The sequence below is a fragment of the Lacerta agilis genome, chromosome 3, assembly GCF_009819535.1.
Source record: "Lacerta agilis isolate rLacAgi1 chromosome 3, rLacAgi1.pri, whole genome shotgun sequence".
Classification (NCBI taxonomy): Eukaryota; Metazoa; Chordata; class Lepidosauria; order Squamata; family Lacertidae; genus Lacerta; species Lacerta agilis.
The window spans coordinates 82391156-82407751 of record NC_046314.1 but is presented as its reverse complement, the minus strand read 5'-3'; the positions used below and the strand labels follow the sequence as shown (position 1 = coordinate 82407751).

General features: G+C 43.8%; 1 protein-coding gene across 1 annotated transcript in view; it reads left to right on the top strand.

The window, feature by feature from the left end:
* Window positions 1-16596, top strand: part of MDGA1 (MAM domain containing glycosylphosphatidylinositol anchor 1) — a 254017-nt gene that overhangs the window by 114560 nt on the left and 122861 nt on the right. The window contains exons 6-8 of the mRNA XM_033144575.1: window positions 7046-7315; window positions 8155-8484; window positions 10598-10891. Coding sequence (XP_033000466.1) covers window positions 7046-7315; window positions 8155-8484; window positions 10598-10891 — 894 coding nt within the window. The remainder of the gene's footprint in view (window positions 1-7045; window positions 7316-8154; window positions 8485-10597; window positions 10892-16596) is intronic.

The window sequence follows — 16596 nt, the reverse complement described above, 5'->3', positions numbered from 1 at the left end:
GTCCGCAACTGGACCTAGTGGTCAGGGGTCACTTTACCTTTACCTTTAAGCTTCCTTGGGAGACTCCTGTGCCTTGAGGAAATGTCAAGTGCGCACACTTGCACTGCATCAAGGATGATGGGTCTATTACTAGTGGTGGTCCTGGGTGACCACGCTGTGCCCTCCCCTTCTGATGCCGTGGACCCCATTGATGCTGTCCCTTCCCCAGGAGGGAAGAAGAGGGAAGGCAGGATTCCCACCTCTCCATCCAGAGCTGCAGATTCTGGGAGAAGGGAGTACTTGCCTTCTGCAGCCTCTGTTCTCTGGTCTCAGCCTCCCCCCTCAATTTCATCCTCTTGTTCATCCCCCCCTTGTTTGTCACAGTCTGCCAATCCAAGCCTGAGCCCAATGATACCTTGGGTCTCATTACATTAAGAAGAGAAATATAAGAAACCAAAATGGACATATTTGGCCATCCCTATCTGTGGGATGAATTGCCGAAGAATTGATGCTTTTGAATTATGGTGCTGGAGGAGACTCTTGAGAGTCCCATGGACTGCAAGAAGATCAAACCTATCCATTCTGAAGGAAATCAGCCCTGAGTGCTCTCTGGGATGACAGATCCTGAAGCTGAGGCTCCAATATTTTGGCCACCTCATGAGAAGAGAAGACTCTCTGGAAAAGACCCTGATGTTGGGAAAGATGGAGGGCACAAGGAGAAGGGGATGACGGAGGATGAGATGGTTGGACAGTGTTCTCAAAGCTACCAGGATGAGCTTGACCAAACTGCGGGAGGCAGTTAAAGACAGGCGTGCCTGGTGTGCTCTTGTCCATGGGGTCACAAAAAGTCGAATACAACTAAATGACTAAACAACAACAACAACATTGTGGAATGATCTTATGTATGCAAAACGTGTGTTCTACCAGTGAACTGTGGCCCTTGAGGAATAAATTATTAGCATAAGGCTTTAGGATAGGTAGCAAGACTTTAGGAACAATACTGGATAACAAATTGAGCATGAGTTAATGAGGCAATGCTTTAGCTGGAGAGTTGAAAAGCCTAATTCCAGTATGTATATATTTTTTCAGGCATCCTATCTAAGACATAGGTGGTAGTCATGATAGTACTCTGCCCAGTAATGGTTAGACCCCCCCACCCTATGCATCATGTTCACTCCCAAGTCTTTTTGTCCAGAAGAGTGTTAACAAAAAGTAAAGGATTCGTAGGAGTGCTACAATGATGGGGAGTGGAAAGGCAGGAAAGAGACTTAGAAAGCAAGCCAGGAAAGCTAGTGCAGAGTAATGGCTAAGAGATTGAACTGTGAACCTGACACTTCCTAGGCAGCTCTAATAGCTGAACATTAGAAAGATCTTCCTAGCTGTAAGAGTACTTCGCTGGGGAATGAGCCACCTGGGAAGTTTCTTCCTCAAAGGGGTCAAGCTAAGCTTGGCCAGGCGTTGTAACTTCAAGGCTACGGGACTGCTTTTCATAGTATACATTTATCTGGAGAAACCACCACCTTTTTGTTCTGTACTTTCACTCACTAAACCATTAGAATCAGTGTCGCCTCCATAACCTTGGGAGGGGTGGGGCGTGCGGAAATCACCTGTTATTGCCCTGCTTGGGAATCTGAAAGAGAGTCTGTGAAGGGGTGACTGAGCTCTAAAAGAAGTTTGCCCCTTCATCCTTCCCCCTGGTATTCTTTTATTAATGGCTTTACAATTATGAGGTGTCAAGGGCCAGCTACACGACTGTTGTCAGTCCTGAATGTTGCATTTTAGGTACCATGGCTGAGGGTGGGGGAAATTAAGGGTGCTGTCCCCCCCTTTGATTTCTGATAGGATAAGCAGCACAGCCAGTGAATTCCCCCACAGTTAGACTGCAGCAAATTGGACTTCAAAGGGAATTGAAAGTGACTCTTGCTTGTGTTGCCCCCCCCCCCCGTTCCACGACAGACTTCGCCAGCAAGTTTTCTGAGCCGAGAACAAAAGGAATCGCCACAGGTTACAAATAAATGAGATTCATCTGCTGCATAACAATGACTGCATATTGTTAGCCTCCATCCGCTAGCAAAGGAAGGATGTGAATGGAGGTGGGCCCCAAAGCTGATTTTGAATTTTGCGCTATCTAGCCAGAGCTCTTTTGCCTGAAGAGGTGCTGCTGGCACTTTTACAAGGTGCAGGTGGCAGTTTTACAGGTTCTTTTCCTCCCAGTCATACATATAAACAACCTGCCCCAAGGCACCACCGGTACCATCAGGTCACATTTTCTGACATTACCGAGAAAGATAAAATAAAATGTTGTTGCTCAGCAGGATTTTAGCTATTAAGGCTGAGAAACTGACATAAAATAAAGTGTATAATTTTGAATTGTTGTCTAAACCAGAGCTTCAAAGACATTTCCCCCCCCCCTCCGTTCCAGGGCACATTATGTTGAGAAAAATGGTATTTGGAGCCTCTTCAAGGGCAACAACTTAGGTCTTCTCCCATAGGATAAACTGCATCCTGATCCATGCTGGTTTTCAGAAATGAAGACTATCTGTAGCCCATAGGTGTGAAATAATTATTTTATTTGCAATGAGGAAAATCAGAGAAATAAATTCAGCGAAAAGCAGGAGTAATCCCACACTTGTGATTATTTTTACAGATTTTTTTATTATTTAATTTGTATTCTGACCTTCATCCAAAGATCGCAAGGAAAATCACAACATAAAAATACAAAATGAAAAGATACTGGGGGCCAACAAGAAGAGAAAATGCTTGGTTTAAGATGCCGTCATTTGGTCATGAATTTGGGTAGATGTTCTCCCTATACTTTATGAAGGCTTTAAAAAATATTAGTAACTCACCAGTTATATTCTCACATTCCAGAGTTGCTTCAAATGTCCATCTGTCATACGCAAAGATGCAGATGGTACTGGTTGTTCAGTGTCATACAAATTGATAAATGAAGGGCATTTTCGTTTACATGTAAAATCAATGCACAACTGAAAGATAAATCTGTGAGCCTCTTCTAGTGGTCCATTATCCTCTGATCACTATTCAGAAAAGTCATATCTGAACAGGAGTTTGTAGAAACGGTGCTGTGTACTACACCTAACAAAAACCATCCATAATTTCAAATGAGGTACAGATGTGTTTAAAGCTCCCATCTTCTTTTCCACAGGCAAAACAGATCCTGTTCATTCAGCTTCTTCTCTTAGAATTTTCTTTCTAGACTCTTTAGCATCCTTGAAGCTCTCCTAGGGTCATCCAGGTCTATCTCTGTGGTGCTGATTTGAGGACGTCTTTGTCATTGCACGGACCAATGGCATATGAGTTCATACCATCTTTTAAAATCTAAAAACTTTAACAGGATTGGAAAACAAAAGAACTAAGCACAACACCTCAGCTATGATGTAGAGTGGCACCATAACTTCTTTGTTCTTTGACATAAGTATTGTGTTAATACAGCATAAAGTGATGTTGGCCTTTCAAACTGCAAGGCCACATGGTTGCTTCATGTCCAGTTTGTTATTCACAATAATCCCTAAATATTCCTGAGAAATGCTGCTGCTACATAAGATTCTATGTACTCAAGCCTTAGGTCCCTCTTCTTGTATAGAAAGGAATAGGTGTATGAAGTTCCCCGTTGGCCAAGTATGGTATAAATATCAGGAGCCTCCTCAACAGAGGCAACTAAGACTCTTATGGCCCCATCAAAGATGAACAAATTGTATATGGCATAAGCTTTTGTAGACCACAGTCCACTTCATCAGATACATGGTAATCCTAAATTGGCAGGTTTTTATACACTTGGTGGTGGGAAAATGTACAAGAGTAGGGTCAGAGTAAAACAGAATGCAAAAAGAGCAGCTACAATGGCAATTACCTAAAAGGAAAATAATTAGTGAACCGTTTGCAAGGCAGTGCATTCTGTGTTTTGGACTTCAGCCTTCTCCTGCTTCTAGCTTCACACACACATCCCCATCCTAGATTTGAGTACATCTAGGAGTGAGCAAATCCCCACCCCATTTTGCTTCCCCCACATGTGAGCAACAAAATAAGAGGCATCTCTGCGAATTTACACAAAGAGGGCAGAATTTGCATGCGCTCATTGCTGGAGTGCCTCTCAGTTGCCACTGAATGAAAGCCATAATTTCCCTCCCTCCTTTCCTCCAAAAAATCGGCTGTTGGGAGTGGAGTTTTGGTGGTGAGAAGAAGAAGAGTTTGGATTTGATATCCCACTTTATCACTACCCGAAGGAGTCTCAAAGCAGCTAACATTCTCCTTTCCCTTCCTCCCCCACAACAAACACTCTGTGAGGTGAGTGGGGCTGAGAGACTTCAGAGAGGTCACCCAGCAGCTGCATGTGGAGGAGCGGAGACACGAACCCGGTTCCCCAGATTACGAGTCTACCGCTCTTAACCACTACACCACACTGGCTCTCTGAGTGCATGTACATTTCACACCACTCTTCAGATATGTCAGGGTCCCACTAGAGCCCAGCTTGGAGTGGTTCTCAAATGATAACATTTGTCTCCCTACTAGGTACATCCAGTTTTAATATAATGCCTTGAGTACTAAGTGACTTGAAAGAAATTGGGGGCACTTCACTTGAGTGAATCTGCATATTTGGCCAGTAAATGGGGAGCACTGCTTTCTGAAGCACTGAGGTAGAACGATCAGTCTGGATGTGGAAAAAGAGAGCAGCTCTGAAATATATATGTTGCTGCCCTTTTATTGAGAGAACAACTCTCCCACTTTCTGTTTGCATGAGCTGTAACTCAGAAATTCAAGGCAGTTTCAGCACAGCTCATTAACACAGGGTCCAAGGAGAAGAGATGGCAGAAATAATGATGTCGTTAAATCAAGCTTTATGAATATGTAACAACACCTTATTTTGCATTATTACGATTGTTACTTAAAACATGCTCTCAGCCTTTGTACCTTTGACTGGTGCTTTCTGAGCTCTGTTTGGAGTCTCTGATGGCGCTGACAAGCTTTAAAGGGGCTTTAAAGGGCCTTTGAGAGATTAGACAGAAAAAACATAGAGAAATGCCTTTTGGATCTGTGTCTGGGGATGTGGGAGGGGGGAATTAATCAGAAGGGTTGAGGTTAAGCATTCTAAAGGAGAGGAGCTGCCCATTCATAATGTGACTCCTTGCATAAAGGGGAAGGCTCAAGGATTTGTGAATGAGGTTAGAATTGAGTATTTGATACGTACACAGGGCAAGGAAATGGGTTAGCACCAATTGCTAGGGTGGAGGGAGGGGTGGTATTAACAAGCTAAAGGAGTTTTGCTCTTTCATTGTTGAGGCCTGAGCTTGTGGGAATTAAATCTATAAGGAAAAATCTTTTGACATCAGGAGTCTGCTTTGAGAAATAAAATGAGATGTGGAGATTTGGAAAAGACCGTTTTGCCACAAAATGTGATCGGATACTTCTAATGTCCTGCCCGCCCAGAGAGGGCAAAAGCATGGCAGCAGAGGCAGCTGCTGTTCACAATACCAAACCATGCTTTAGCATACATCTGATGTGCGGCCTTTGTCTGTCCAGCAGAAAAGAACTGCTACTTTACTTGACAAACCATTTGCACTGTCTCTGTCATACATCCCCGAGAAGCCAGTAGTGAATTACTGTTGGATATTCTAGCAGTAATTTAACACTGAACCACTGCTGGATTGGTGTGAACCCTACAGTGGAATTCTGTATTAAGGAATCGTGCCGGGTGAGATTTCTGGGGCTTCTCACAGAGAGATTTACCCGTTGTTGCTTTCTCCTGGAGCAAAAATTGGGATAGTTTTTCCAAGCCCATCCCAAGAAGCTAGACGGGAAGGATTTCTGGTGACCAGAGGTACTCCTTGTCAGGCAGTAGCCCTGGAAAAGGCTCCCCCTTGCCTTTTAATAGTTGCTGGTAGAGGCACATTGTGCAAGGAGGTTTCACCTCCCTCTCCCTCCTGCATGGCCATTGTCTCAAGGGCTACAGTAATTTCTGTATCTCCCATGGTCCACCAGACCCACCATCCTGGGGCACAGCTAATCATTGTGATGGAAGTTCAGGACAGGGGTGGAATCTTCAGCCTCTGCTGCTGACCCACTGCTTATGCTGCTGCACCTGTTAAAAGGTAAAGGGGAATGTTTTCTGAGAACCGGCAAGGCGTGTTTCTAGGAATTGGGCAGGGGACATTTTTCTCCAGCTCAGCAGGCTTTCCAAGCCCCCAAAGTTTGTTTCCCTGCTTTGCTTGGGTGAACTTTTCCAGCACCCTGGGGCAAACCAGCAGTGCCCCAGGGGAATTGTAGAAGCTACACCAGTTGCCTAGAAAGCATCATGGTCCCATCCTGAAGTTGTAGCCTTGAGATGTAGTGATGGCTACTAACCTGGCTGGATTTAAAAGAGGATTAGATAAATTCATGGAGGATAAGGCAATGAGCGGCAGCTAGCCCTTTCCAAGAATGCCTCTGAATGCCAGTTGTTGGAAATCACAAGTGGGAATAGTACTGTTGTGCTCAGGTCCTGCTTGTGGAATTCCTATAGGCATCTGGTGAGAACAGGATTCTCGCCCAGATGGACAATTAATCTGATGCAGCAGCCCCTTACGTTACTAAGGAGGGACAAGAGAAGCTGGAAGCTGTCCTGCAGTTACAAGAGGGTGATCTGCCTGTTCTGGAAACTGCATAAACCAGGCTTCCTCAAACTTGGCCCTCCAGATGTTTTTTTTGGCCTACAACTCCCATGATCCCTAGCTAGCAGGACCAGTGGTCAGGAATGATGGGAATTGTAGTCTCAAAACATCTGGAGGGCTGAGTTTGAGGAAGCCTGGCATAAACATAATTGAATCTTTTGGGGTGAGATATTCCTTCATATTTAATCCAGAGAAGATGGAACTGCATTCTTAGAATCACATATTTGAGAAGTACTTTCTTCTGACGTGCCTTCTTCAGCCCAGATTTTCCCTATAAATGCAAGAGAAAAAACCCCGAGTGTCCTCCTTTGGTAAATATAGCAAACTACACCGGCGCAAGCTAACCATCACCTTCTCTCTCTCTCTCTCTCTCTCTCTCTCTCTCTCTCTCTCTCTTCCAGCTCCACCAGCCCTGAAGTTGTCTGTCAATGAGACCTTGGTGGTGAACCCGGGAGATAATGTTACCATTCAGTGTCTATTGACTGGTGGGGACCCTTTGCCCCAGGTCGTCTGGTCCCACTCACCTGGCCCTATGCCCCGCAACAGCCTTATCCAAGGGGGAAACCTCACCATCTGGAGCATCCGTGCAGAAGATTCAGGGTATTACAACTGCACGGCCATCAACAACGTGGGGAATCCAGCCAAGAAGACAGTGAACCTTTTGGTGCGATGTACGTGTTTCAGTGGGCTTAGCTGAAGACTGCCTCTGGACCACCAGTGCATGCGCACACGCACATACTGCTTGATTGTAAAAACAAACAAACAAACCTCAAAATGGTTACAAAAAGACAAAACAAGAAAATCAAGAAAAATTCAGAACCACATTTAAAATATTGCAAGAGTTAAAATACTAAATCAGATTAAAATTACCTCAAGCATAATACTAGCACTATGGACTAGAGAATAATATTAAATATATTATTCTATTTCAATTTATTGTCTGCCCTTCACCAATTTAACGTTCAATATTAAAAGCTATTAGGCCCAGCACATATTCCAACTTGCCCACAAAACTGTTCCCCCCCCCAAAAAAAACCCATGCCCACTTCCCCCTCACGTCCTGTCATATGAGATGTCAGGTGTGGACAAGTAAGGACATGGCGAATAATGAACAATCTGCACCTTAAAGTGAGCTCCCAGTTGTTCCTTTCCAAGTGGAGCTTACTAACAATGAGCCCCACTAGAGTCAGCTGCACTAAGGAGGTCCCCTATTGGGAATCAAGTTGGACAGTATAGTCAGCAAACCCCGCTATGTCCTTTTCTGGCTCTCTGCCCTTTTTCAGGTGCAGGTTGAACATAAATCATGCCTGCAACCAGACATCTCAGGGGCTCAGCTGCCGAGCACATAAATTGAACCCTTGTGAGCTTTGGCAGGTGGCCCACGGGTGTGTGAGAATTATGGTCTAGTGGTTCATGGGCTGGATCCAGTTCCCCACCCCTGCCTTAGAAGGTACATGGTGCTGCTGCATTAAGTGACTATTCACCAGCTTGGCATTTGTGTTTCTTACAGCCATGAGGAATGTTACATTCCAGATCACCCCTGATGTGATCAAAGAGAGCGAGACCATCCAGCTAGGGCAGGACCTGAAGCTCTCGTGCCATGTGGATGCTGTCCCCCAAGAGAAGGTTTTCTACTTCTGGTACAAAAATGGGAAGCTGGCCAAGATCTCAGACCGGCTAGTTGTCATCAGGAATGATCCAGAACTTCCTCCAGTGACTAGCAGCCTGGAGATAATTGACCTACGCTTCACTGACTATGGCACATACCTGTGTGTTGCTTCTTTTCAAGGAGCACCCATTCCTGACCTCAGTGTTGAGGTGAACATTTCTTCAGAAACAGGTGAGCCTTCCGCATGGGCCTTCTTCTTGGACTATTGAGGAAGCTGAATTAAGTTAAAGAACTTCATATACCTCAGCAAAATCTTTGTGGGAAATTTTGAAAAGGCAACCCAAGAACAGGAGTGCAAAGTTTAATCAATCAAACTGGTGCATTTGCTTTAATCACATGGCACATACATAGGCACACAGAAACAAATGAGCATGTCATCCATCGGAGGAGCTGCAATTGATGAGTGCACCACAGTGAAGTTTCTCCCCTTTCCAAATTTGATTAAAAAGATCCTTAAAGAAGGCTTTTTCTGCCCAGTCTGTGTCCAAAGGTAGCAGGTGGGTCTAGTCACTTCATTGTGGAATAAGCATGTGTGCAATACACATTCCTGTATAAGATCATCTTGGTAAATTGTGGCCTCACTTGTGGGATTGTACTTCTTCAAATAAAAGGTGAGGTACCACCTGTCTGGATGCTTCCCCGTGTTTTGGGTTTGTTTGTTTTTTTAAGTCTGCATATAGAACAATAACATCTCAAGGAGAAGACTTCTGGACTAGACTAGATTTTGCTATGCAGATTGGCTCTGAGAGACCTAAAGAGAGAGAATCTGATTTCATTCTTCCTCAGGGTTATATCTCTCAATGTTGTAGCTGAGAGGGGCAAAGCATTTGGACAGCTGGAGTATGGGGCATTTTGAAGCATCTTTACTACCAATGCCGTCATTTGCACGTTATGGAAATTAGAGCTGCATGCTCCAGAGAGAATTTCCATATCAGGATCCTTGGCAGTCCTTTCCTTCTCTCTAACACAGGGAAACGAAGAGGTGGCCTTAAATTCTCCTTTATGTGTTCTTTAAGAAATGTTGAATGATTGCATTGAATGGCAGCTCTTTCATCTCATGGCCAGTGGACCACAATGGTGGGCTAAGAAGAGGGAAGCAGTTCTGTGTTCCCTGTCTCTCTGGCTTCATCCCACAAGTGAGACCACAGCTTAGCAAGATGGCCATCCACAGTAGGAGGCCCTGGAGAGACAGCTTTAATTAAAAAGTCCACAAATGTAATTTACACGTTTTCCCCTTGGAGAAAATTGTCTCCTGCCAGGTGAGCATGTGCTAGCGGTGCTGAGCTGGAAGGGTGCAGCTCCGTCTTCACACTGTAGAGAAGAGGATCTGATGAGATTCCTCAACCCACGGGAGACCTGCAAATTGAAAATTCACCTCCTTATTGCCTGGCAAAGTTGCCGCTGGAGATACTGGCGGCTGGAGCCAGCTTAAATATACTCTTAAGGCAGCTATGTACTCCTTTTGTGTGTTATTAAAATAATCACACTCTCCCTTGCCCTATTATACGTGGGTCACACTGAGCCATCATTGGGCAGTGCAGGTTAAAATGACTTCAGGACTTCTGAGTTTCATCTAAGCAGGAATAATACAAGCCCTCTGGCACATGAAAGCATCAGTGTACTGCATATGGAAACAAAAGAGGCAGCTGGAGGAAGGAGATTTTAGAGAAGTTGGAGACATTTCTTTCTGTGATCTCCAGGTGTTCCATCCCTGGGCTTGTCAAAACTTGGCTTTTACAGAGGTAAGGGACTCAGGCAGCAGAGATGGTGTCTGGGGCAGGCATGAATCCCAAGTTTCATCTTGATGGCAGGGATCATAAATCAGTAGCCCCACACCCTATCCCCCAAATGTTGCTGGGCTACCTATCCCACCAACCCTGACCATTGGCCATGCTGGCTACTGCTGGTGGCAGTTGAGGTCCAACAACATATGGAACCTCCAAGTACTGATTTTTAAGAACATTTCCAAACTAATTGGAAAGGCAGATTCTAAGCAAAACCTAGCAGAACAAGGAAAGCTCCTCCCTATAACTGGCAAAAGTCAGATATTTGCAAAATGGATTGTGTGCATTTACTATATAATTTAGTCAGGTTAAAGGATTTAACCTCTGGGAGCTCAGATTTCAGTAACCCTTAACAAAGGATTTGGATTTTATTTTTTTTATCACCACCACTTTATTGCAATGCACCCAGTTAACCAACTCTTACAGATTTTTGTTGTGCTAAGCAAGCAAGGTGCAGCACAGTGTGTGAATGGTCCTTTCTTGTCATCTTCTCCCATTAGTGCCTCCATCCATCATGGTGCCCAAAGGTCAGTCCACCATCACTGTGCGCGAAGGCTCTAGGGCGGAGTTGCAGTGCGAAGTCCGAGGGAAGCCCAAGCCTCCCATCCTTTGGTCCAGAGTAGATAAGGAGGCTCCTATGCCCTCAGGTGCCATGACAGTGGAGACAAGTGACGGGAAGCTGCATTTGGAGAAAGTCACCCGAGAACTGAGTGGGACGTACAAGTGCCAGACAGCCAGGTACAATGGCTTCAACATTAGACCCCGGGAAGCCCTGGTGCAGCTCAATGTACAGTGTGAGTACAGCTGTAGAATTTCATTGCTCTTTGCTTCTGTGCTAGTGCGCATCAGTGTTCTAGTTGCTTTGGAGGTGAAAGTGCATGCCTCTAGGAAGAGCATCTCGTTGGACCTAGTTGTTCTCTGTTTTCCCTTGGAATAACAAAATCCACATGCATGAAGAGTGCAATTGAGATACTATGACTTGAAAGGACCTATATATTTGAAAGAACCTCAGTATGGTAAAATGATGTGCTTTCCATCATTTCACCAATGATTGAATTAACTCTTCCGGAACTGAAGCTGTCTGCCAGTTCCAGTCTCCTTACTTGGACTCTTTTGGCAAGAAAGAATTGCTGTCTCTTCCCGCCTCCATTTCTTTTTTTACTCCATGTGTTCATCGGTGTGTCACAAATGACTGACTTAAGCATTAGATGTGAGCAGGTGGCTTTTATTATTAATAATGTTGGCTAGGATTGCTGTGGACTTATTTGCAGTTGGATGTGCAACTCTGACTTTCTTTTTTCTTAACAAAATAAAAAATTCCTTCCAGTAGCACCTTAGAGACCAACTAAGTTTGTTCTTGGTATGAGCTTTCGTGTGCATGCACACTTCTTCAGATACTTCTTTTTTCTTGTTGGCCTTGTGATGCCCTCTTGTTCCATAATAAGATTCTAAACAGAAACCCTTGAAAATCATGACTACCTAGGTGAAGTTTTGGTGTACTTCACTTAAATAGGGAGAACATATGAATTGATTTTATTTTGTAAACCCAGCTAAGTTGGGTTAACCCTGTTTCTGTGGTCCTTATCATGCCCATCTTCACACTACAGTGAACATGACAAACTGCATGTGCTGTGTTTACATTCATAAGTCATGGATGTTTTAATTTCAGGACTGTTTCAAAAATAAGACTTCCTTTTACATTTTGGTCTATTATGAGTCAGCAAGCAGATAACTTAGACTCTCATCTGGGAGCATAATTTTAGCAGCATTCCAATGTTGGGTCAATGGCAGAGTCTGAAAGGCGTTTATTGGAGTCTGGTCAGATGCAGTGTAAGGCCAGTTTGCCTACGATGAGAGGAGATATTTAATCTCTGTGCTCTGGAAAGATGCCACTCGGTTACTCTGTATGACCTTGGATGACCCAAGTTATTTGGGAGTCAGCCAGAAGGCAATGTGATTCCAAATATGTTGCCTTCTGGCTGGCCCAGAACCAACTCACATCAGACATGGATCAGTCACAGCTGTAGCAAAGCAATATGTTTGGTGTGTGTGTGTTTTAAGGATGGATCTTTCCCTAGCGTTCATAGTGTAGCAGCTTTCTTGATAGCATATGTGAATAATGCGCTCTTTGCAGGTGATCAAATGCTGAAACGGGCAGAATTTTTAATACCTGAGACAGGATGAAAGCAATTTGGCTCTTTTACTCTCCAGGTCTGGGATGAAGTCATTGCTTGATGTTATTAATGGGAGTGGTGAATTGAAGGCATGTGGTGATAACTCTTTTTGCAAAGGTAGCCTCCCATCAGGAGAATTTCAGGACCATATTTCCTGTGGAATGTAGGTGGCTTTGGGAATGAGAAGCTGGCAGGTGTGGGATTAAGAGAGAGAATGTTAATTTGCACCATCAGGCACCATCCCTGGGCTGCTGTCACCAAATAGCATGCTTACAGCACACACAGCATCGCTTATTAGAAACCAGCCGTTCTTTCTATGCACTCCCCCCTTTCTCCTGCAGAAAGAAAGAAATCTGTACTGAAAACCTGGACAGAGCCAAGCAAATGCCCTCAATTTTGTTGTCTAAATCTCCCTGAAAAGCAATATCACAGAGCAAACAACTCAAGGTGCAGTTTAAAGATGCTAGGTTCAAATTACAATTGGATCCTGATGAGCATATCTCCACCCACCCCCGCCCTCCACACAAATATAATATTACCCGAGTGAATCAACAAGAAGAAGAAGAAGAAGAAGAAGAAGAAGAAGAAGAAGAAGAAGAAGAAGAAGAAGAAAATACACGAAATGCAACACAGACCTTGTGCTAGCATAACCCTTGCTCCCTGCAAGCCATGCTTTTCAACTCAGGATCCAGCCTTTGAAAACAGGCCCCTGTTCCCCTTCCCTTCTCTCTTTCATGCGATACTCGCTTCCTGTTGTTAAGCATGGTTTCACATCAAGAACAGAAGAAGAGCCTGCTGGATCAGGCCAATGGCCCGTCTAGTCCAACATCCTGTTCTCACAGTAGCCAACCAGGTGCCTGTGGGAAAACCCCACAAGCAGGACCCAAGCACAACAAGAGCACTCTGCCCTTCAGTTCTCAGCAACTGGAGGGGCAGCCATTGATTGTCTTATCCTCCGTGAATTTGTATAATCCTCCTTAAAAGCCACCGAAGTTGGTGGTCATCACTGCCTAGTGTGGGGGCGAATTCCATCGTTCAGATATGCACTGCATGAAGAAGTGTTTTCTTCTTTCTGCCCTGAATTTTTCACCATTCTGCTTCATTGGGTGTCCATGAGTTCCACGAGGGAGAAAATATTTTCTCCATCAACTTTGCCCATGCCATGTGTAAATTTATTAACTTAAATCATGTCACTTCTTACACACCTTTTCTTTAAAATGAAAGGTCCCAAACCTTTCCTCATAGGGCAGTCGCTCTGTCCCCTTGATACTCTTGATTGACCTTTTCTGAAACTCTTCCAACTCTACAGTGTCCTTTTTGAGGTCAGGTGACCAGAACTGTACACAGCATTCCAAATGTGGTTGCACCATAGATTTGCATGGTAGCATTATGATATCAGCAGTCTTATTCACAACCCCTAGGATGGGATTTGCCTTTTTCAAAGCTGTCACACATTGTACAAAGAGGGAAGATGAAGGGAGTGTGTGCTCTCAAGGCTGGTTTCCAATCTACGAACAGGGAAACAACATTATGTTTCCACCAGATCACAGAATCAAGGCACCCTTAATAAGGGATGGTTCAAATTACCATTTTAAGATTCATTTTGGTGAAACTATTGCAAACAGAATTTATCAGCTCGTGAGTGAATTGTACAGTGTGGTGTTTTCAATATGCCTTTGAACTGCAGCTTATTATACCCATACTCAAAACTTGTTCCAGAAAGTTTCCAGGGACCTCGTGGCGAGTTGTGATTCAAAGATGTATTGAAAGAATCCCAGGATAGGTTGGCCATACCTTTGATCTCATTGCATTGCAAACGAACTGAAATGGCTGTATGAACTCACATGCAGATTTTGGTCATTTCAGGGAAGGGCAAGGATGGAGTTTCTTCAAGCCATCGTACCCCTGCACAGTCTCGGTCAAGAGACCTTGCAGTTCCTTCTTTAGAACCACCTGCTGGATCATTTTCAGAATCTTTCTGATCTTTAAAAGAGAGCCTCATTATTTGGAAAGTACTGCAACACTTGGGGTCACCTCCATGCCCTCGTTGCTGGTCCCTCTCCTCATGTGGGGAGTGAGGCATTATAGTCGGGTGCGTGCATGTGCTCCACTTAATTGAGCCACTGCTCTCCAGCACGAGCAGCTCATTAGCTTTATGACTTGCCCTGGAATTCTAATCTTGTCGGAAATGGGAATCGTGTGGTTGCTGAAGGCTCTCTGATGAGAGCGCAAATTTTTCCTCCGCTTGTTCTTTCCAACTGAGAATCTGCTCTGATGATGAGTGTATGTTATAGGTGTATATTTGTGCCTGTGCACGCTTGTGACTTGCTTTTGAACTGGCTCTCTTGGGGGAAAGTGAATTCTGGGTGATAATTTGGTTGTTTTGCTGATTTGTTCCAAAGCTAAAGTTGCAAAAAAAAGAGAGAGAAAGAAAAATCAATACGGCAGATCTGATTAGATGTCAGAACCTGTTTCTGTGTTTGTTTTTTCTTCTTTTTCTTTTCCTTTTCCTTTCCACCCACCAATATATAGTTTTGTATCGTGGCACACAAAGCTCTGAAATTAGCTTTGCCAGCGATACTGCTACACTGGAAAGTGGGGGTAGGAGTGGGGCAGAGGCATACAAACTTCTAATCTCTTGGAGATAGTTATTTGTCATCCATGTGTTTTGAAAATAGAAATAAATTGCTGCACGCTACTTACAGGAATGAGCTAATGGTAAAATGTTCAGACTTTCGTTATTGGGGGGGGGGGGTTAGGTGCACATCTAGGATTTTTTATTTTAATGTGTCTGCCTAACAGTGGACAATACAAATGGGGCAAACGTGTTTCCAAGTATTTTTTAATATTCTTGTATTCATCAGAAATATAATGAGGAATGATTAAGGGAGTTGGGTATATTTAGCCTGGAAAAGAAAAGACTGGGATGTGACAGCCGTCTTCAAATTTCTGAAAGGCTGTCACATGGAAGATAGAGCAAGCTTGTTTTCTGCTGCTCTGGAGGGGAGGACCAAACCAATGGATTCAAATTACCAAAAAAAAAAGTGTAGGAAGAACTTTCTGACAGTAAAAGCTGTTCAGCCGTGGAACGAATTACCTCAGAAAGTTGTTTTTGAAGGTTTTAAACAGAGGTTGGAAGGTGTTCTGTCAGGGATGCTTTAGCTGCGATTCCCCTGCTTCTGCCTCTAACCACCTGACCCAGGGCGGGGCCTGACAAGTTTTATAAGAACTGCTGCTGCTCAGCAGAGAGGGCTTCTTCTTTTAAATTGTTTTTTATATCCTTTTAAATTCTTTTTTAATAAGTATTTTAACAGTTTTTAAATGAGTTGTAAGGGCATTATGTGGGATGTGCCTGGGAAGAGAGGATTGCCAGGCAAAAACCAGTTTGGTGGCTTTGACATCCTATGCCCTTTTAAAATGTGGCTTTGGGGGGTGTTACTGGGTTGTTGTTTTTATTTTGATTATATATTTTGTGGTTTGATATTTTGATTTTGTGAATCGCCCTGAGACCTCTGGGTATAGGGCAGTATATTATTATTATTATTATTATTATTATTATTATTATTATTATTAATACAATTCTATTATTCTGTGATAAGATAATGTAAATGACTTTAGGCCGCTTCAGGGGAAGTGATTCATAAATGAACTAATCATTTTATTTTAGTTGTCGTATTACATTTAGATCACACCTTTCTTCCAAGAAGCTCAAGGTGGCATACATGGTTTTCCCCTCTTCTCCATTTTATCCTCACACTGTGAGGTAGGTTAGGCTGATATAGTGGTACCTCAGGTTAAGAACTTAATTCGTTCTGGAGGTCTGTTCTTAACCTGAAACTGTTCTTAACCTGAAGCACCACTTTAGCTAATGGGACCTCCCGCTGCCACTGCGCCTCCAGAGCATGATTTCTGTTCTTATCCTGAAGCAAAGTTCTTAACCTGAAGCGTTATTTCTGGGTTAGCGGGGTATGTAACCTGAAGCATATGTAACCCGAGGTACCACTGTATTCTGTAAGGTTAGGCTGATATCCAGTAAGCTTTGTGCCTGAGCAGGGATTTCAACCCTAGCCTCCTGTAGTGTGTGGATAAAAGATTTCCTGAATTTCATGGGGGTGGCTCAGAGCACCCAACATCTGCAAACCGCACAGAGGAAAAGGTCCTCCCCAACCCTTGCAATCCTAATGATAAGTTGGGATCAGCATGGTTATCACAATCCAAATTAAATATATAATGTTGTTTCCTTTATTCTTCGTAACATACACAACTCCATGGGTGGTGGTATCAAAAACTGTTGCCACTAGTTTGGGACGCATTTTCCTTTATTC